Source organism: Nycticebus coucang, chromosome 12 (genome assembly GCF_027406575.1).
Source record: "Nycticebus coucang isolate mNycCou1 chromosome 12, mNycCou1.pri, whole genome shotgun sequence".
Lineage (NCBI taxonomy): Eukaryota > Metazoa > Chordata > Mammalia > Primates > Lorisidae > Nycticebus > Nycticebus coucang.
Window position 1 is genome coordinate 38881844 of NC_069791.1, and position 22918 is coordinate 38904761.

At 36.6% G+C, this 22918-nt stretch overlaps 1 protein-coding gene across 1 annotated transcript in view; it reads right to left on the minus strand.

The window, feature by feature from the left end:
* PDE3A (phosphodiesterase 3A) overlaps window positions 1–22918 on the minus strand; it is a 312683-nt gene that overhangs the window by 14798 nt on the left and 274967 nt on the right. Inside the window, exons 6-11 of the mRNA XM_053556790.1 lie at window positions 17716–17935; window positions 13986–14071; window positions 12662–12816; window positions 10791–10928; window positions 4117–4228; window positions 17–130 (exon numbers count right to left, since the gene is read on the minus strand). Coding sequence (XP_053412765.1) covers window positions 17–130; window positions 4117–4228; window positions 10791–10928; window positions 12662–12816; window positions 13986–14071; window positions 17716–17935 — 825 coding nt within the window. The remainder of the gene's footprint in view (window positions 1–16; window positions 131–4116; window positions 4229–10790; window positions 10929–12661; window positions 12817–13985; window positions 14072–17715; window positions 17936–22918) is intronic.

Here is a 22918-nt window from a genome sequence, read left to right on the forward strand (position 1 = left end):
TACACTTCCCACATACCTGAGTCACTTGCTGAACCATGATCATTAATCACAGTGGAAAGGCCTGGAATCGGTTGTGTAGTAAGATACCACACGGCGTGTAAGACGTCAGTTGCATGAATTCTGTTATGATCTGTAACCAAGGCAGGGGGAACAGTCATCCAGTTGTGAACTTTGGGGTCTAAGGACTGAGAGTGCCATCTACTGGATAAATAGGCTAGACCTAACATTTTAATACCCATAGGGAAAGTCAGTCAAACTTTCCACAGTAAATAATATTCTTAAATGACTTATCTCTAACTCCGTAATATCCTTAGTAACCAGAAAAAAAACTCACTCACATTTATTATGAATGCTGATATCTGAAGAGGAAAAATATGCATCTGGAGTTTACCAGAAATCTACACAGGTAGGAAACTCACTCCCTGAAACTACTGCAATGCTTACTGTTTCACTTATTTCCACGCTTCTGTATAAGACTGGGCGGAGAACCAGAATAAGATTGAGAGCTGTGACACACTTGAACTAGATCAGATCTATTACTTCATCTCTGATAAATATCATCAGGGAATAAATCATAATACCAGTCTTCTGTATCAATCTTAAAACACCTCAATAAATATGAATGCATCTTGTATGTGTAGATGAAATCTACGAGCAAAATTCAACGCCCAAATCAACTACATTCTCTGGTCTAGAAATTGTAATTGGGAATATACTTCTAGGAAATACCTAAAACAGAACAAAACACAACACAAAAACTCCCTTTGTATAGTAATGTAGGAAGTTGAGCCATTTTGAAAAGTAAAAGCTAGAAAAACCAAATCCACTAGTCATAATACTATTATCGTGGGAAGGAAGTCACCCGTAGTTCAGCTTCTTTTGAACTGTAATCGGATGCCCAATATGTTCCTGGCTCACATTCTTTTTCCTGATCCATCTCTTCCAAGTTTTTTGTTTGTTTGTCCCTTCATAGTACACTTCATCAAATGGCATGCTTTACCCTAAAGGTACTAACTTTACACATTTTATTCTTATTAACTAACCATGATGCCATTTCCTTCTCTAAGCATCATAGTTCTGCATAACACTCGAGAGATGAAGAGAAGATGGAAAAGAGAAGCAGGACAACAAAACTACGGGAGAAACACCTGTTCCCCGGCCAGAGGAAAAAAATCATTTGCGGTTGCCGGAGCACCCTGGTTGGTAGGTAGATAGTGTGTCTATTTTTCTGTATTTCAGTCAACTCTTAGGAGTTAGTGTTTAAGTGACAACATGTAGCTAAATCCTATGCAAATATCCTAGAAAGTCAGCTGAGCAGCCTGAGTGTGGGCTTAAAAACATCTCAGAAGAGCTTTAAGAAACAGAACTCCTAGGTCCTGAGGAGGAAATAGCAAACCTTGTACACCTGTGTCACTGCTAGATGTGACTTCTAATACTATTCGGTACTTCAAAAAAGCAATTTTATTAAGACTGAAGTCTATATTTCTGTGTATAGACCATCTCAGGTGATTAAAAACACATTACATTTACAGAAAATTCACAGCCAAGATAATCACAATTCTATTTGATATCTATACCGGGGCCATGTAGAAAATTGATCATACTCGAATTTTCTGGCTTTGGGACAGATCTAGTTCTGTGTCTGCTTGGATATTTATTATCTATGTTTACCGTGTATGAGTTATTTTAAATTCATTTCCTTATCTTAAAAATCTCAGGATAATAACAGTGCCAATTTCACAGCATAGTTCTGAGAATTTCAGAAGAGAATATGTTTTAAAGGACCTGTAATACAGTAAGCTTGCGATTAACGTAAATATTATTCATGCAAAATAAGCTGTTGTAGGACGAGAGGGAAAACTAGTGAAGATCTCAGGATTTCTCTGAAAGTTGAAGCTAGATTTGTAAGAATAGAATTGAAGAGCTCAAATCAAAGCTATTCTAAGCCCTTGAGGAGGTAGAAGACAGTAGTGACCTAGTATAGTAGGAAAACGGCAGTCTGAGCAAAGGTGCCCCTGTTGGGAGCCACCATTATTACTGCAAATTTGAGAAAGCTGTGCACAAGCCCAACATGGCCAAGGTAATAGTATGAGGGTGGTGCGGGGCCTACTTAGGGTGAGGAATGGACCACACCTGCTCCAGATCAACTAGCAAAACTCTTGAGTTCCACTGTTTCCTGCCCTGTTCCCACCCTACCAAGGTCCGGGCCTAGAAAACGTCATACTTAATTTTTACACATATTCAATGAACTAATAATTTCAAATAGAACAAGCAGATTTATTATAGCAAATTCTTTTCACATGGAATAAAGAACCAACCATTATAGGAAAGAAATATCTATATACTCGTACCATGCAAAAATGTAATAAGAAAATATAGAAGTGAATAACTAAGTTTAGAATCTGAAAACTTCTTGTTACGCTTAAATATTGGTCATCTTCTATTATTATTTAATGACATACTACCTACAGAAAAGTTAGTGGCTATTATATCTCTGTAGTCTAGTATCAATTTGAACTGAATGGAACTTCACTAAGGCTGATTACATCACTAAAATACAACCGAAAAGACAGCATTAATTTGGAAATTCAGTCTGGTAACTAGCTGAATTTCAATGTTTCTAGTAGCTTCTTTTTTTATAAAAGTTCATTTCTGTAACTCTTTAACTTCTGAGAAATCACTAACATTTATGTCAATCATTGGCATCTAACAATGGTGGGCCATCAGAAATGGTATTAAGCAAGGTTTATCTTGAGACCCTTTCCAGTCACCTCTTTTTCATATCACTCTTGCAATTTCCATGGCTTTATCAACCAGACTTTTCCCAAAGGGCTGGTGCTGTTAAGCTCCTCTCTCCTCTACTCCATTGTCCTATTTTACCTGCATTTTGGTCCCATATTCTCTAAAAATAACTTGTTTGTAGTTCAGTTATTCACTCTTTTCCTATCACACACTACAAGCTTTGCTTAGTCATTCCAATATATGCAGCATGTGAAAGTCATTTTGAAAAACAACTGGCTTTTCAAATCAAAAGGTGAATGTATGCTACACCTTACTGGAAAGACTTGTGCTTTATCTGTACCTGTGTATTTTTTATTTAATTTAAGCTCTTTGTAACTACAAAAAAACATGGGGTTTCTGAAGTCCTAGGTACATAAAAGCAAATTTAAAATATAAAAATTAAAATGTGATTTAAATAACACATTTCTAAGACATGCTCCAACCAAAATATGATGTTTGACTATTTTTTTTTCTTCTCTGTATTTATTTAAGTATCACATGATTTCTATACTTTTCCATCACTTTCCTTATTGGACCTATGAACATTTCCCTCAGATTCATATCCTCTGTAGCACTGTAAGACAATTCTTACTGATGATACCTGACTCACTACAAACTGAACATTTATCTAATCGTTCATTCCAATTTCCTGTTATTATAAATAGAAAATTTATTCTCACAATACTCAAAGCTCAAATACTGTGTCCTGCCCTTGGATTTTCTTTTTTATCTAATTTTTAAAAAAATTTCCAATCATTTTTTTCATAACCACTTCCAGAAGTCTCTTCTATTTTATCAATGAGGCCATCCTCCTCCTATTCCTCTAAACATCAATTAAGTTTACAATATGTTGAGGAAACTTCAATATTTAGTGATTTAACTCTTCAGATGCCATAACAAAAGCTGAATTCACCAAATAAAACAGGGCGATTATTAAATGGGCAATAAGTTTAAATTAAACATTTAGTTGTTCATTTATCAAACATTTAAATTTGACTTACCATGTGCAAGGCATTATTATAACCTCTTTAAAATTATTACATTGTTTGATCCTAGCAATCCTATGAAGAAGGTATTTAGATCACTATTAAGATCACAGATTAAGAAATGAGGCATGTAGAGGTTAAGTAAGACCAAGGGTCTCACATAGCTGATAAGTGAAGGAGTCAGCTTCCCATCTGGGCTGTATCTTCTAATCATGATACCATGTGAGTGCCATATTGAGTGTCTACCATGTGTAATTCTATTCTGGCTGGTGATGATTCACTATCCCATTAGTGATAGCAAATTCAATAGATTTTTAAAAATATGACTTCATAAGTCACTTATACTTACAAGGAATATCCCTGTATCCAATCTCCAAAGCATGAAAATAATTCATAAATTCCCTAACTGGAATTTTAAAAGCTTCAAAGAGGCCCATGTCTTCAAAAAGTCTGTATGATACCTGCAAAAGAGACCGACAAAGCCTTACAAAATATCCTTATGTGTGTGTTAGACAAAAAAAGAGAAAAAAGGAACTTACAAAAAAAAATAAGGAGGAAAAAAAGTGCATATCCCATCAGCTACTGATTTGCTGACCTTAGAGACCCTTACTGTGAGCAATAAATCAAGGCATACATATTGCTATGTGTGTGCCTACCCTTCCACATCCCTAACTCTTGCAGTTCCTGACCACATAGGCATATAACCAATTTTTAAAGATAAAGACTAGACACAGACCCAAGAAATTACCAACACTACAGTACCATACCAAGGCACTAAACTGTGTGTGATATTGGTAACTAGAGGATGATACGTAGCTAATTGCACAGTACATACTGTGAGCGCTAAATAAAAGAGGATTAGAGAAAGGTTGAATTTGAACTGATTTCATTTTTTAAAAAAGTTTTCTAGGAATATTGTGTCTTGTATCACTTGTAATTGCAGAAGTCACACATGATTTGAGTGATACCATTTTAATACAGTTTTTCTTTTCTTAAAAGGTATATACATGTTTTTGGCACCCTTTGTTTAGGCGTAAGAACAAATATACATGAACAAAACACAGATCTCTTTCTTCATAGGGCTTTCGGTCTAACAGGAAATAACAGACATAATAAGAAAGTTATAAAAACTATGTCAGAAAGTTGTAAGTCATATGGAGAAAAGAAAAACTGGAGCAAGGATGGATGACTGGGAAGGCATGACGGTTGTCACCTTAAGTATGGTGGTTAGTGTTGGCATATGTTAGTAGTGACATTTGAACAAAGCACTGAAGAAGGTGTGGAGGGATAGCCACGTGGATATCGGAGGAAAGAGCTTTCCACGCAGAGGAAAGAGCCAGTGAAAAGGAACTGAAGTATATTTTCTCACAGATACTCAAGAGACAGCAAGAAGGCCAGTGTGGCTGAAACAGAGCGCAAAGAACACGAGTGAGACTTCAGTGAGGAGGGTAATCACAGTGTGTGACTGGGGACAGTCTTGGAGATTATACGGACTTGTGAATGAGGTAAAGAGCCCAAAGAGACTGCTGAAGGGTACTAACTTTGACTTATTTTTAAAAGGATCATCTTGGCTGCACATTGAGAAATAAATTATATAATATATTTCCCTCAACTTGTAGGTACTTTCTTCACTCTAAGTCTAAATGTCAAATTTATTTATTCATGTTCCCGTTTTCCATCCCTACCTCCTCTCTTTGAAAATGCAACAGAAAGTAAATCTTGTGGTTTCTGTCATATTATATTTCAAGCTGTTTCAATTTATTGAAGTATGCGTGCTACTTCAGTAATAACAGCTGCAGTAGCTGCTGTGCAGACACACACTGCATTAAATAAGGTGTCTAGTCTAAGGAGTTTACATGTATGTGAATTATAATTAATTTTAATTTTACATATTTAAAAAGTTTACATATTATAATTGATCCTCACAGCACTTTCTGAGACAGGTACTGGTATTGTTGATTACTAATATCTGAGCAGAATAAACTGAAGCACAGAGAGGTTGAATCACTTGTTCAAGATCACACTAGTGATATATGAGTGTGTGTGTGTGTGTGTGTGTGAGAGAGAGAGAGTGCACCAGAATTCTAACCAAGCATTTTTGCTTCAGATTTTATACTTGGCTTCAAATTTATGCAACCGTTATTTAAAAACCAATATTGTTAGGATTACAAATAAGTTTCCAACGAATTGCTTAAAACATTTCAAAGATGAATTGAAAAGTTAAGACAAAAGGATATCTTAGAACAAGGGTCCTCAAACTACGGCCTGTGGGCCACATGCGGCCCACCGGGTGTTTTTGCAGCTGCTGCCTGTCCTACTTAGCAGCTGACTCGGAGCCCACAGTGCACATGTGTGGAATGTGAGCTGAACTCTCCGACCCCCCTGCATTTATATTCTGATGGCTATTCAGTTGTGTATGATGTTGTATGTTGTGTGCTGTGTAAGCCCCGGTTCACACTGTTGTGATCTCTGAGCAGTGCGAGTTCAGCCACATGCTGTACGGCTGAACTTGCATTAGATTTGGAAGAAAAAAGGCACATGTGCCTTCTTTTTTCCTGCAGTGGAATCTGATCACGTGGGTCTTCTCACCCATGCGATCTGGTGCTTGTGCGAGTTCACAGATCGCAGTGCGGTTCACATAGAGTAGTGTGAACTGGAAAGGTGGCGGAGGAACTGGCTCTGTAATCATGCCAGTTTCTGCGCTGCACCAGTGTGAGCCTGAGGTAAAAGCGGAGTTCCACCATATGGGCACTGGTGAGGCTGAAATGATGTGGACTGGCAAGGCTGCATTGATGGGCACTGATCAGACTGCATTGATGGGCACTGATCAGACTGCACTGATGGGCAGTGCAGTCTATATGTCTCTGTGTGGGAAAGTTATTGCTGGTATATTGTTTTTGGAGTGCTATATATATATATATATATATATATATATTGGTATTTTACTAATAGCAATTTGGAATCCCTAGGAAACAATGATATCAAGAAAGAGAAAAATTGAGTCGGAGTATAGGATATTCAAAAAACAGTAGACTTATGATTACTTTTTCATACAGTATAAGGAAAGCGCTGTGTGTTTGATATGCCAGAATATAGTGTCTTTGTTAAGAATACAATTTGTGTCGACCCTATCAAACTCAACATAAAGATAAATATGATTGTTTGGTCGGAGAAGTGAGAAAAGATAAAATATTAAAACTGAAAAATGCATTGACAACTCAGCAAAATACTTTTGTGAAGCAGAAGCAGCTAAATATTTCATCACTGCGAGAAATTTTTCAAGTTGCCAAGCTAATAGTGTGCACTGGCAGACCATTTGTGGAGGGAGAATTTGTTAAAGAATGCCTTCTTTCTGTTGCCAAAGAGATGTGTCCAGAGAAGGCCGATTTATTTAGTATAGTGAGTATTTCAGGACCCTCAATTACACGAAGGATTGAAGAAATGGGAGACAATTTGCATCAGCATTTGCAAAACTCAGCAAAAATACTTTCCTATTTTTCCTTGGCACTTGACGAAAGTAATGATGTTCATGATTCTGCACAACTTCTAATTTTTATTCGTGGGACGAATGACTATTTTCAAGGCACAGAAGAGCTTGCAGCACTGCAAAGCATCAAAGGAACTACTACAGGAGAGGATATCTATGAAAAGGTTTGCCAAACTGTGAATGGTTTGGAGCTGAACTGGGCAAAACTAGCCAGTGTGACAACTGAGGGTGCTCCTAGCATGGTGGGGTCTAAGAAAGGAGTAATTGCTCACATTAACCAAGAGATGGACAAACATAACCATTCTCATCCAATAGCCACACACTGCCTCATCCACCAACAAGTGCAGTGTAGTAAATCACTGAAGTGGGATTCTGTTATGAAAATTGTGGTATCTTGTGTTAACTTCATTAGAGCTAATGCACTAAACCACAGACAATTGCAGGAATTTCTGTCTGAGCTAAATGTTGCCTATGAAGATGTTCTGTACCACACACAAGTCCGAAGTCTGTTGGGTGAGTTGAGGGAGAGTTTTGAAACATTTCTATGACTTACTTCCACAGATTACAGCTTTTCTGCTTTCAAAAAACAAAGAAGTACCAGAGTTCAATGATGCAGAATGGAAATGGCATCTTGCCTTTCTGACAGACGTAACAGAGCTACTCAACAGTTTCAATGTGCAACTTCAAGAAAGGGGAGGCTCATCTGTGCTATGCAATCACATGTGAAAGCACTTGAAGTAAAATTAGGCCTCCTTATCAAACAAGTGAAGGAGGAAAATTTCTGCCTTCTCCCCACAACTCAAAATCTGTTAGTGGAAAAACCATTGGTTACATTCCCAAACAAAACATGTGTGGATTCACTGGAAAAATTGCAAAAGGCGTTCCAATTTAGATTTAAAGAGCTTCATCTCCATGAACAGGACATACAGCTTTTCCATAACCCATTTTCTATTGACATTGAAAATGTGGATACAGAAGATGGCAGCCGAGTAACAGCTTCCTTGCATCTGGGCACCGTGAGTCTGGGGATATAGGACTCCAGGCATCTCTGGCTGGTGGGATCTGCCTATCATCACCCCTGAGAGGATACAGGGAGTCAGCGAGAGACTTCTGGACCCCAAGAGGAGGACTAAAACAGTGGAAAATGTGGATACAATATACCAAATGGAACTGGCTGAACTGCAGAATTGTGACTCTATGAAAGACGCATTCAAGTCAAGCAGCCTTCCTAATTTCTATGCATCTCTCCCTTCTGAGACATACCCTAATCTCAGGAACCATGCACTCAAAATGGCAACTATCTTTAGCAGCACTTATGTCTGTGAACAGACTTTTTCCAGAATGAAACATCTGAAATCTCCAACCAGATCTAGACTAACTGATGCACACTTGCATCACTTGTTACGACCAGCAGTGACAAATATGGAACTGGACATTGACCATCTCATTAGCCAAAAGCAGGCCCATAGTTCCCATTGAAATACTGGTAACTTTGTTGATTTAACTTTACTTGTTCTTCATTTTAAATATTGTATTTTTTCCTGTTTTGTTTTTTTACTTCAAAATAAGATATGTGCAGTGTGCATAGGAATTTGTTCATAGTTTTTTTTTTTTTTAACTATAGTCTGGCCCTCCAATGGTCTGAGGGACAGTGAACTGGCCCCCTGTTTAAAAAGTTTGAGGACCCCTGTCTTAGAGTATGATTTTTAAAACAGGAGAATTTTCACCAAGAACCCTCAGTAATGTTACACCTTGCAAATATAAAATGTAAATAAACAAAAGACAGCATGAACCAGGTCAATACTGGTAACTGCAAAGAGCAAACACTATTTCAAAATCTGAAGGATGTCCTTTTAGATTTGTTGAACTACACGTGATAATCGTCAAAAGGCAGGCTGTATATTGAGACTGAAAAGTCATTTCCACTGCCCATATGTCTCTTTTAAAAATCATTTGAACTGAGATTTTTTTCTGTTAAGTCTCAGCCAAAAGGTGATTTCTTGGAATGTTCATGTTAATTCATTTCAGCTGCTCTAAAGTCTTACTAGGCCAAAAAATAAATAAAAAAAGCCTTTTCCATAAGCAAAATTTCATAATTTTTACACTTGTAGACTCAAATCAAAGGAAAACACTGTTAAAGTTCTACTCAACAAGGTGTATGAACTACTGACATGTCCTCAAAGTTCAATGTTTGGTAAATTGGGGAAGTTAAAGAGTGACTAATAAGGACCATGCAGTAATGCATTTATTTTTGAATGATGACTAGAACAAAAAAGACATTATTGAATTTTGTGGTGATCTAATTGTTAATTATCCCTAATCTTGACTGCATCTGCTGGTATCCACAACTCTTAGGAAACATTTTATGTTAACGATGATCAAGTTCCATCCTCCCTGGCCCTAGTTACAGAACTTCAAGGGAGGCGAGATGCCTGCCAGGACATGGTGGGTACTGTTACTTGAGCTCTCATAACGACCTTTCTATTTGGTCAGACTTCCCATTTGGAGAGCTTGAAGATATAACAAGTCAAGTGTATATTTTGAAAGGTGTTTGATAATACAGCAAATCCATCATTTTATTTATTTATTTATTTTTTAAACAAAGCCTTTAATTTCTGCATTTTCTTTCCTCCTTAGCTAAATAAACATTTCTTTTATTTTGGAAGCCTGAAAGATAGACTAGCCTAAAGAAAATAATACTAACAGGCTGTTGTTATCTAGCAACACAGTTCACATCCTATATTTCTTATAATTTTTTTTTTTTTTTTGTAGAGACAGAGTCTCATTGTACCACCCTCGGGTAGAGTGCCGTGGCGTCACACGGCTCACAGCAACCTCTAACTCTTGGGCTTATGCGATTCTCTTGCCTCAGCCTCCCAAGCAGCTGGGACTACAGGCGCCCGCCACAACGCCCAGCTATTTTTTTGTTGCAGTTTGGCCGGGGCTGGGTTTGAACCCGCCACCCTCGGCATATGGGGCCGGTGCCCTACTCACTGAGCCACAGGCGCCGCCCTATTTCTTATAATTATAAAGTGGTTTTGGTTTTTGACTTTCAAATACAGAAACCTCTATTTGGTGTGTCTCTCACACCACTGGGGAGGAGCAGATTTCTGCACAGTATCTTGTTTTTGATAAGACCTAGTCACTTAAATATTTAAAAATTTTAAAAAGTTTAATTTATACAGACAATAAATTAGCTTTTATAAATAGACAGTTTTCTTCTTCCAGGGGGCTTGATTTTGTTTTTTTGTTAATTCCATGAATGTTAGATCATTTGTTCCTCTTATTTATCCCCGATTCCTCCTACTTTGTTTAAAATATATATAATATTTTAATTGTATAATATGGGATTCTACTCACCTGAAGTTCCAGTTTCTTTTATTAACCCACCAGAGGGTCTAGAGAATGTTGCGTACTAAAATTTCCTTTCTCCACCCAACACCTATCCACACATGTCAAGAATGTATGACGTTTTAAGCAACTGAAGGATCTTTTTTTTGTATATTTAAAACCATATGTAAGAATGAATTTCTTACCTGACTAAGAATACGGCCACATTTCTTCCCTATGCTTTCTACTAAATCAAAAATTGGAAAATTCCACGTATTTAACTGCTCCATAATTGAGTCCAGATTATCCATGACAAGAGGTTCAGGAGCAAGAATCGGTTTGTCCTATAAGGAAGATTAAGATATTTTAAGGACAGGTAGTTTTTCTGCAAAGCAATTTGGGCTTTGATAAGTTTTAATTTAATAAGTGCAATAACCATAAACACATGACTTGAACCTCCAGGGTCAGAGTCATCTTAAAAAAAAAAAAATCCAGATGAACAAGACATTAACCCTAAAGTAAGGAGGAAAGTAGCCAATACTGCACCAGACTGTGGGTCTTGCATTCTTAGATCCACATGTCTCTCTGGTTCATGTATACTCCAGCAAAACCACAGATGTTTCTTTCATAATTTAACAGAACTGCTTTGGGTTTACAGTAGGGTTCTTAAAGATTTAAGGACTTCAAAAAAACTCGGGAATTAAAGGTAATTTTATCTGTGTACATTGTTATATACATTTTTAAAATGAGGGCTCCTCACTTTATATAACTCTTAAAAGAGATACGTAAGCGGAGACGAGAACTTAAATCCTTCCTCTTCTAATTGATCCAATTTACTCTGTCGCTTCAAAAGCAGCATTAATTTTATGGAATGACAACTGCCACATTTTTCAGAGATTTTAATTTAACTCGTGCGATTTTCCCGAGAAACAATCACCACGTAAATGTAAAAACTTGTTATAATTGGCCCCAATGAGGATATTCTTCGGAGTAAATTTCCAAAAGAAATAGAAAGTTAAAGATTTAATGTTCTATCAAGTTAGAAGATGAGAAAACAAATTATTTTACCCGAAAATCTATGTGATTTAAAAGTACAAATGATAAATACAGTAAAAGAAGAATGATCAAAAAAAGACATTGACAGGTCAACTGTTGCATTTTCTACCATTTGCCCCCGCCCCCAAATTAACCTGACTCAAACACATGCTTCCATCTTCTTTAAATGGATCTCATTAAACACAAAATAAGTCATTAAGGATATTTGAGTAGTGAGGGAAAAGGGGTCCTATGCCTTATATCCATACCACACTACTACATTTGTAGCCTCTAAATCTATAAAAAAATCTTAAAAAAAAAAAAAGATATGTCAATACTTCAAAAAAGATATGTTGCAGCAATTGTCTGATTTCCTTTCTGAATGTATTTGTCTTCGTTTGTTCTTTGCGAGGTTTTTGTTTCTGGTCCCCATCTTAAACATTGGTATTGTTATTAAATTTTAAGCCTTTTTAATTTTGTGAAGGCAAAAAGTGGAAGCCTGATGAACACATGTATGTGTGAAAAGGAAATAATAAAATTATTATTTAAATTAAAAAAAAGATATTTCAGTAGATAGCAAGTGTCACTAAAAACCTGGTTTAATACAACAAGAAAATGAATCCTGGCTCACTTTCTAAATCAAAGATGTGCTAGAGAAAAACCAGCAAATTCCCTAAGATAACTATCTTCCAGTTCCCCTTCACTCTCACACTCCCTTCTTTCCTTCTTTTTCTTTCATCTTTCTATTCTTTCCTTTATAAAGGAAAGAACATATTTATATACTTTTTAAATTGGGTTAATAAATATTTGTCATCATTTGTAAAGAAAAAAAAGTTATGCTTTTAATCAACAAAGAATAACTGTTAAGAAATCATTAAGGCTTGGATAGAGTAAAGCTATACCAGTGCATAAGAGTATGAGTCCAAGTCATGTCTGCTCTAAGTGAGGTAAATTTGTAAACTGAATGATTCAGGGATCCATTTCTAAGCCATTCTCTGTAGTCAAAGTTGATTTCTCCATTAAGTGAATGAGTTAAGCCTACCAGGAACATCATGGGCTCTGGAGCGTAAGGGCTGCAAGCTGATGCTTTCCTCAGGGGCTCCCTGGGACACTGGGTCTCATCTTCATTCTGTACGATGTCACTGCTGTCACTGTTGTTATTGGTTTCATAATCAGAGGTAACTTGAACAGTGTCATCTGCAATCGAAAGAGAACAACTTCTTAGGAAATCAGTAGAGGGGAAAAGGGGTTCACAATGAAGCAAATTTTCCTAAAACACATATGATAAAATAGAGTGTTTAGGGAAGTATTGCTTTCATGAGCTTATACACCAAGAAAAAGAGATTCTATGGTAGAGAAAAGCACACATTTTCTAACCCAATAAAACAGATGAGAATTATGACCTGCAATGTACATGATGTTCAATAATTCCTCAGTAAGAATTTTTAGCTCCTGTGACTTTTTATTTCTTTTTTCCTCTATTCCTCTCCCAATACATTAAACTGCTAAGTAGCTGAGTATAAAGTACTAACTCTAGAAAGGGCACGGGGGTAGGAGACGGTGTATCCATCCTGTTCCTTGGGAGTTTGTCCTTTCCTTCCCTCTTTATCTGGCCCCCTCCCTGGCCCCATTTCAGTCAGCAATAAACTGTGCTAACCAAAAGTCCAGTCAGAAAAGTTCCTGAGGCAAAGACCTCCAGAAGCTTCTCTTGCTAGGGAAGGTAACTGAATGAAGTTTACTGGGTGTTCGCTATGTGTCGGGGACCAGTGAAAGCACTTTATTTGTATTAACACGTTCAATCCTCTCAACAATCCCCTGAGGCACAGAATATTCCCTTCTCTGTGCACCTGAACTTCTCAAACTCAACCAGGGCTGATACGATAAGGGAAATAGTTCACCTTCGTGGTCTTTTCCTGTTTATTACAGATTTGGGGATTGAAACTTGTCAATTACATTTTCGTACTGTAGTTAGTTCTCATATATAAGCAGTTCCTTAATTCTCTGTATAATGTTGGAGGTCGCAAGATAAAATAGCATTTCTATATAGTTCAAAATCATCCATAAAATAGCCTTTTATGTTTTAAAAACATACATTTGTTTTAATAAATTAATTAGATTAAACAAAACAAGTAAATTCATTAAAATAATGAACAAAAAAGTATATACGATGATGAGGTATAGAAACATTTTGGATAGCTTTGTGCTAAAACTTTACCCACGATCAAAACTCTAGATAGGATTCTAGATGATTTTGATTTTCTAGGCGTTTTAAATTTGTAATTTAAAAAATCAGAAATACAGGCTACCTCTTGAGGGGGAGGGAAGGATTTCTGTTTTGAGGAAAAGAATCTAAAACAATGAATTACCTGTTCTGCTTGGTATCTGAGTATCTGCCCCACTTCTCTCCAAGGGCCCATCCGCAGGATTCCCTGGGGAGTACGGCCTGCCACAGCTGAGAAATATCAGAACAGCTCTAAGTATAGCCTTCTGTTTTCAAAAAATCACAAGCACATACCATTCCTATGTACATTAAGGTAGACACAATAATTGAGTGTTTCCACCTTCTACTTACCTGTTTCACGGAAAATTCATTTTGCTATGCAGTAGAGGGCTTCCTTTATTGGGAGAGAATGATCAACACAAACAACTAGAAACTTCCCCTCTTATTTTAGTCCATCTTTGAGGCAAAAGTGGTGGTAAAATACTGTCCTATACTGTGACCTGCTGCGACGTACCTATGGCAGTGATTTTGGAAGTATTAACATGTATGTGGCCAAAAATATCTTGCTGAATGGAATACCTTTGAGTCTGCTTAAAACCTCCCACATTAGATTGCTTTCTTTGTCTTAAAGGTCTGTTTGGATGCTAAATGTCTTAAGAAAAGATAGCACAGGTAAATATAGAATGATAGTATATTAAATTTATTTTTGGCCACAAAATAAAAACAGATTCCTTTTTTTTTTTTCCAAATTGATAAGTCAACCTGTTAAGGCCCTGGGGAAGGAGCAAAGGAGAGGGGCATTTTAACCAAGAGTATGTGTGCAATGGGCTACATATGATGCCAGTTAACATACACAGGCCAGGAGGTACCGTGGCAACCAGGAGAACCAAAGTGCTTGAGAGGTGAATAGTGGCCCTTCCCCGAGGGTGCTGGAGGATAAAGGATGATTTTCCTTTTCTCAACAGTTTGACTGTTTTATGAATTAAAAAGTAACCCCAGGCTTGTTCCCTGTGGCTCAAGTGGCTAAGGTGCCAGCCACATACAACTGAGCTGGCGGGTTCGAATCCAGCCCAGGCCTGCCAAATAATGACGGCTGCAACCAAAAAATAGCCGGGCATTGTGGCAGGCGCCTGTAGTCCCAGCTATTTGGGAGGCGGAGGGAAGATAATTGCTTGAACCCAGGAGTTGGAGGTTTCTGTGAGTTGTGATGTAACAGCACTCTACCCAGGGCGACAGCTAGAGGCTCTGTCTCAAATAAATAAATAAATAAATATAAAAATAAAAAGAACCCCACAAAAGTCCTGACAAAGTTTTCAACTGCCTCCTCCCTCTTTATCTTGTTTAGAGTCTACATGATTAGATTTAATTCTGTATTTTTGTTGCTGGATTACTTCCTTCAAATATTACAAAGGGACTCAGGGGATTTTTTGTTTGTTATTTAATCACAGATTACTCACTCTAAATTGAAAAAGAAATTAAGTGTTGATTTGTTCTTTACTAACTTAAAAGTCTCATCACCTTTGTTTTTTTTCCCCCCTGATTTCTGCTTGTTTGGGCAGTGGAGAAACTCATTTTCCATTTAAAGAGTATCTTTAAGCGAGGAGCTTTACTTTCAACCGTTGAATGTAAGTAGAAAATTATGATGCACAAAGTATTTCCAATTATAAAATCTATCAATTTGACTTAGGGAACCAAAGTCAAATGATAGAACCAAAGGAAAAATAAAAGTAAATAAAAATAAAAATTCATGGGCTTACATTCTCAGATGAAACTCAGTAGAAGTAGTGTTTATTAGCTTTAAGATTGTTCTTTGCAAGACAATACCTAAAAGGACCATTTAAATTAATAGTTCAAATATACCAGCTCCCATGACAAAAAAATAGCTTGTTGCATAGACATTACAGCAGCCAAGAGACTGGGATCCAGTGCCAAACCCTTCAAGTTCAGCAGGGGAAACCACAATAATTAGTTGTGTGTTTCTGGAGCGTTCTGTGCCTACATGGGTGGCTGTCTTGAAGGCCGTAATAAAACCTGGTTTGAATTATAGACTTATGAAGCCCAAACAAATAAAACACACACTACTGGATTTATAAACATTACTGAACAAGTAGACACTGAAATCCCCTTGTTTTTCTCTGAAACTTCTTTTATAAAAATCCCATTACACTCTTCTTGCTAAGTAATAGACTGTAGTAGGAAAAGCCATAGGAGTGGAACAGCTTTTCTGAACATCCCTCTACTTTTCTTTAGGCAACTTAATTCCCACATGTCTGGAATGCACAGTGGGAGAGTCTCCCTAAAAAGCTGAAAGCAGATGTCCTTCACGCAGATTACTCCATTATTGGACTTCATCTTGGCTCAGGGTACGTACAACAAAACAATGCTTCTTAAGCGTGTTCTGCCAAACATTAGATCCATGGGCAATTATTTGGTGTTAACCAAAATAAACTCGTTCTGTGAGGAAATAAATTCAGAAAACACCAGATGAAACAAAAAATCAAGGGGTGGTCTTGCAAGTGATGTGTACTGTGAATTTCTAAGAGAGAAATGTGGTAAGTCTCCTAGATAGGTTACTACAGAATAGACAGTTTTATGAAAAAAAAAAAAAAAAGATGCCATTAGTATCCAATAGAAATGATTTATTTAAATAAGCTAAATAAAATGGTTTATTTAAATAGCTTCCAGGGAGAGGGCAGAAGAATAACTTTTGGATGGTAGGATAATTTTTTACTCTGGCTCTGGCCAAACAAACACAAATAATTTTTCATCTAAATGTACTTGTAAAGATCAAAGAGGTAAAAATAAAGATATAAAATTCATTTAGCTTACTGATCTTATGTGTGAGGTATATGAAAATGAAAACTGTGAGGTTTACTATCAGTTGTTAGTTCCTAAAACTGAACATATGGACAAAATTTGAGATTAGGAACCAATATTTGATACCAGAAAACCAGGATATCACTGATGTATTTAAATGGTGATCCTCAGTACTCTTTCTTCAAGGTACTCTCATGATTATACTTAAAAATACTCAACATTTTTCTACTTAAAAAACATTGTGGGCAGCACCTGTGGCTCAAGGAATAGGGCGCCGGCCCCATATACCAGGGGTGGTGGGTTCAAGCCTGGCCCCAGCCAAAACTGCAAAAATAAATAAATAAATAAAGAAAAGAAAAGAAAAAGAAAAAGAAAATACTGTAAAGCTTTGAGACCAATTATTTAAGATGAAGCTGTTACTAAAGAACATTAAAAATAAGTTAATTAGTAAAAGGAGGCAATTCTTTCTTAGTGACAATGTTGGCAAAATAATTACTCCAGTCACACTAGGCTCTTTTTTCTGTGATAGATATTAATTTAAAATTCTTTTCAATATGAGGCTTAATTGCATTCAGAGAACTTTTTGAATCTAGCCATTATGTTCTATGTATCATCCGCACATTTTTAAAGGTTAAAATGAGAAATGAAAATTTAGGATTAAATGTATTTAACATCAGTATAAAATACTATCTGGAGAACAAGTAAAAGCACATACCAACAAAATGGTAAATTACATTACTTGACATCAATGTTTAATTATGTATTTTCTGCATTCTCCATTAGTATGCAGACAACATATATAATTCATTATTTTGTATCATCTCCAAAGATTAGGTGTATGGACTCTATGGGAATCCAAACCTTCTATTAATAGAAAAATAACTAAAAAAATAAGCTTCTATTTCACCCTGTTCAACACAAATCATCTTATCCTCTTCTCTCTCGTCAAATATTTGGCAAACCTACCTTGACCTGTGTGGACTGATGGCAGTTGTGTGCGTGGGGAAAACTATTATCAGGTTTATTATTAAACTCAATTAACAAGAGAAAATCCTTACCTGCTACATATGATAGGTGGAGTCAGGATCTGAGGGGATAAGTCAGGGGCACTCTGAGTGTAAGTTAAGGTCCTGTGAGAGCTCAGGCCTTGTTTTGCAGTTGTGTTAGAAGATTCTGGAAACTGTGCTCCTGAAATTTTGCTGATGGGGCTGCTGGTAGGAGTCCCTTGCAGAGGTGAGGAGCAGGGCGATGAAAGAGGTGAAATTTTAGCTAGGGCACCTGAGAAAGAAGAAGAGTTTAATCAATGAACAAATGTCTGTGAAAGGCAAAATTGCAACTCTTGAGGGTCTATAAACTCCAGGATAAGCACATGCGCACTCAGACGACTGAGCTGGCCTCTTGTGCCTGCCACCATCTGGAGATAGCATTGTGTGGCTGGGGTGTCTCCATGGCATGAAATGGGAGTGATGAATCATCACCAAAAACTCAGTGGCAGTGTCGGTACATCCAGCTAAAGTCTTGGTGTCCTGGAGTTACTTCAGGACAGAAGGACATTTTCTCTTCCCATTTTTGTTTTCTCTTATCATACTGACACAAAAATAATAGTTAAAATTTTCTCATGTGTTTGCCTTCTCTTGGGACATTACGTTTTTAGCAGGAACAAGATCTGCTGTTGTTTTAAACATTAACTGGTATCTGAGCAGAGTTTAACAGGCATCAGATGCTTAAAATACGTAAATAGGGAAGATACGTTTTTGAGTGGCAATTAACTTTCTTAATTGCTCACATTTTCAGTGAACCAGGACCTTTTTGCGTGAAACAGAACTCTGATCAAAGTAATTTTTTGAAGAAAACATTTTAAAATGAAACATGATCCATTTCAGATCAAACAATAGGCCTAAAGGTTACATTTCAAGTGTGAGTATTTGTGCCAAACTGTCTGCGTTTACGCTAGACTGTGAGAATTTTATAGGACAACTGGCTTAGATTACAAAGTGCAGCCGTTGGAGGACAAGCACCATATCTTTTTGAAGTTACTCTCTCTCAAACATGGAGAAAACAGCCGGCACTTAACATTGAAAAAAGAGAGAAAGAACTTCTGAACAACTACTGCTTACTGGTTTTCATGTCTTTATGGCTGAACAACCTAATGAAATGAAATGAAATTCTTAAAAGTCACTCTCTATTTCTCACCACTTGAGAGGAAATTTACAGCCACTGACTTTCACATCCTCAAATGATGTATGGGGTTAATTAGCATCAAGCTGACAATAGAATTTGCTTCCGGGGACTAGCTCCCTCAAAAGGTTGATTTGTTACACCCAAGGTTTTCCAGCCCTTGGAAAAGCATAGTAAGTTTGTTAAAGGGTTTTTATAATTTTCTTTTACAATTTCTTGTTGGTACTCGTTTGTTTTGTTTTAAAACACAAGAAATCTTACTCTTCCTTTGCTTAAGCACCCAGAGCAGCAAACCTGTCCTAGTTTCTCAACATTTCCATTGTTGTCTCCTGATGGACAGCTTGTCCCTGATTTAACGTTTAGCAAATGAAACCACTTCCAGGGGTGTCCAACCTTTTTTTCTTTTATGCCACACATTGGAAGAGTGAGAGTTGTCTTGGGCCACATGTTAAATACACAAAACTAAGTACAACTGATTAGCACACACACAAAAAGGCCAGTGCATGCTTTTTTTGTGATATTTAATACCATAGATAAGCTAAACAGTCATCAAATAATCTGCATGTGGCCCCTAGGCCACAGGTTGGACACCCCTGAACCCAAAGAGGTTAAAAACCTTCTCAGAGTCACCCTACTAGTAAATGGGAAAACAGAGTGAGCCAGCTATTCTTAGCATATTGTGATCTATTAGCCAGTACTTCTATTTTGTCAATACCTCTCTCATGAGCCAGAAGTAAATTAAATCCACTAATTTTTTAACTCACGTCCCCTGCCAATGTATCATTGTGTGCAGCAAGGGTGTTACACGTATGCTGTGAAGTATTAAGTGATTGTAAATCTAAAAAAAATTAAATGTTTGAAAGTTCCAAGACAAATTCAATGTTTGTCATTATTTCTAATAATTAACTTGCAATTAGATTTTTCTTAATTTCATAAAATAAAGGAAATCTATTTTTCACCAAGCTCTAAATCCCTTACCATTTTCTAATGCTATGTAATACTATGGTGTTCACAAATATTATTACACATATGTCAGAAAGGGCTGTTCTAATTTAGACAATTTTTTTGGATTAAGGCAGACAGAGAGTCCAGATAAGCTTAGAAAGGCAGGTAACCATTTAAGGAGCTGAATCCTTGCATGATACGGTACATGTAGAAACTCAGGTCTGGGTAACCAACCTGCAGCCCGTGGGCTCTATGAAGGTTATGTGAGGACTTTTTGGCTTATCTGTGGTGGAGGATATCATGGAATTATGCATGGAGCTTTTTGTTTGCTCATCAGCTTTCATTAGTGTTTGTGTATTTAGTGTGTGGCCCAAGACAACTCTTCTTTTTCCAGTGTGGTGTGGAGAAGCCAAAAGGTTGGACACCCCTGGACGGTTACCAAGATCTCTGCACTAAGTATCTCTGTGATTTATTTACTTAGCAAATATTTATTGTGTTTTCAGAGTTGGAGTGGTGAGTAAAATAAACTCCCTGCACTTGTGGAGCTCCCACTCTTAGGGGAGATGGAAATGAATAAATAAAAATCAATACAACAGGAGAAAGAAAAGTCATGAAAATGAGACGGTTTGGAAAAACCTCTGGGATGGGAGAAGGGTGGGGGGTAACACCTAAACAGAGGCCTGATAAAATAAGGAAGATATTTAAATGAGTATCTGGGGAATGTCAGAGCATCAGTGGGAGGTCAGTGGTTGGAAGCTTAGCAAAGAGGACAAAAGGGGTAGGGAATGGGGGTCAGGGAACTGGGTAGGAGGGGCTGTTGGTTAAGGCTGAGTAGGGCTGGGTAGGTCCAGGAAAAGGTTTTAATTGCTCTGTCTAAAGAAAAAAAAAAAAAAAGAGATTCCTGATAGACCCTGCTTTAGGTAAATCTTTATTCTGATAGCAAATCGTGAGTTTTGGACAGTTTTCTACCACTTTTTTTTTTTTTTTTGAGAGAAAACTGTAATTCAAAGCTCATGGGAACTCTGTCCATTTCTGTCTTGACACAATGGATTTTCTGAAGGCCATTTATGAGAAGAGAGATTTTTTTCAATGCTAACTTTTAGTAGCTGCCGATTGATAACCTCAGAGACATGCAATTCATTCTCACATATACATTTTAAAATTCACACACCATTAGAATTCATGGAGCCAGGGATTAACTAAATTTAAACAAAGAAGCGGATGTTAAGACCCAAATGGGCTGTGTGGGGTGAGATTTGAAATAACCCTGTGACACAGGGGAAGAGCTTTACTTCTATAGTGTTGTTAGCCTAAATATTTTGAACACGTCTCACAAACAAAAGTCTTGGCAACAGCTATGAGAAGCAGGGATATTTTCATTCTACAGGTTGAGAAGATAAAGGTATAAACAGATAAATTCCTTTTTTCCAGAGCCATATTACTGTCCTTCCTGGTGTGGATTGCTGTAGTTTACTTAAAGTTTAAGACACAGAAGGAGGAAAGCTTTAGAAAGTGGATACAAATTTGCAAACACATATACACAGTGTCCACAAAGTTTGTGAGCAATTTACAATGTAAAACTATTTTTAAATTGCACACAAACTTTATGGATACTCTGTATTAGTTTTCAAATGCATGGAGAGAGAAATATAGATAATAATCAAGTGTTCTTTCTAGAAACAAGAGATAACCACTAAATGATTTCAGATTCAGGAAGAGGATTCTCCAAGAAAATGGTAGGAATAAGCTTCCTGGAAAGTCTTTTAAAACAGATTCACTAAGATGCTTTAAGTGTAATCATGTCTACAGTTAGAGCGATGAGTTTTTTTTGTTGTTGTTTGTTTGTTTTTAGTGCAGTTTTTTTTTATTATTGTATAATTTTTGCTCTGCTTATGTTACATTTCACCATTGTTTTTCTACTTTAAATATAACACTCTTGTAAATGGCCTACTTAAATTATCACATATTCTAATTTAGTAATATGTGTTGTAAAATGTTTTCAAATTGTTCCATTTGAACAGAAATTAAGGAGGAGAGGAAGTATTTTTCTTCAAGCATTCTCAAAAGTGGCTATAATAAACCTGAAGGCCTGAGTTCTAGCCCGGACCGCATCACTGACTCAGTAGCTTCCTTCTCCGGTTATTAGTTTATACGATCTCAAAAAAGGCAGGACACAGATAAATTCTTACATTCCCCTCCATCTCTGTTATTCAATAAGTCTATGAAGAATAAAATTGATCCAAGAGCTCCTGGTCAAGTTCTGTTGTTAATAAAATACAGAAAATAATTCCAAATAAAGTTTTGTCTTCTTTTTAAATATTATTTTCATCTATTTTAAACACAAAAAAAGTATAACAACTATTACTATTTCCTCACCAGTGCTGGAGTTCATGGCTCATGTAATGTCAGAAAATGGAGTTCTGGTGTCTCTTATCTGTTCCATACAAATGTAAAATAATTATTCTTAATGTTTTTAAGGTTATTTGCTACTTTTAAGATCTTCTAAGGATTGTCTAGCAACTAAGAGGTCCACAATCTAAGTAACTGTTAAACATTCCTTTTTTAGCATATAAATAACTATATATTTTATAATCAGATTTCCATTTCCTACCTTGCCTTGCTGATCTTTTCCTATAACTATGAAATATTTTACAAGGACTTAAGGCGAAAATAAGGGTTAAATCCCCATTTTATTACTTCTGACTAGAGTATAATAAGGGATGGAGTAGCTTAGGTAAGCACACTCCAGTCAGCTTAACTGGAGTCTCAGCTTCCTTCTCTTTAAAACAGAGTGAACATTTTTTATTACAAGATAAAATTGACCAGGTAGATGCTCAATAAACATTTGAGCAATGAATACATTAGGTATTTGAATGAATAAAATGATGACCACCTCCCTTCACATTCCCTGTTGGAATTTGGATTATCACCATGAGAGCTTGTATGCACTGACATAGATCTTTGACTTAGAAGTGTAGTTCACTGTATTAGTTAACTCTAGGTTAAAGAACGTTATGTTCAAAAATGCTAATGGTTATATTTCTGGAGTCAACAATTGAGAATAATTTAACTATTTATTCTTATCAAATGTTTAGCAGTGACACAGAGAAAATACTTTCTTTCCTTTCTTCTTCTCTT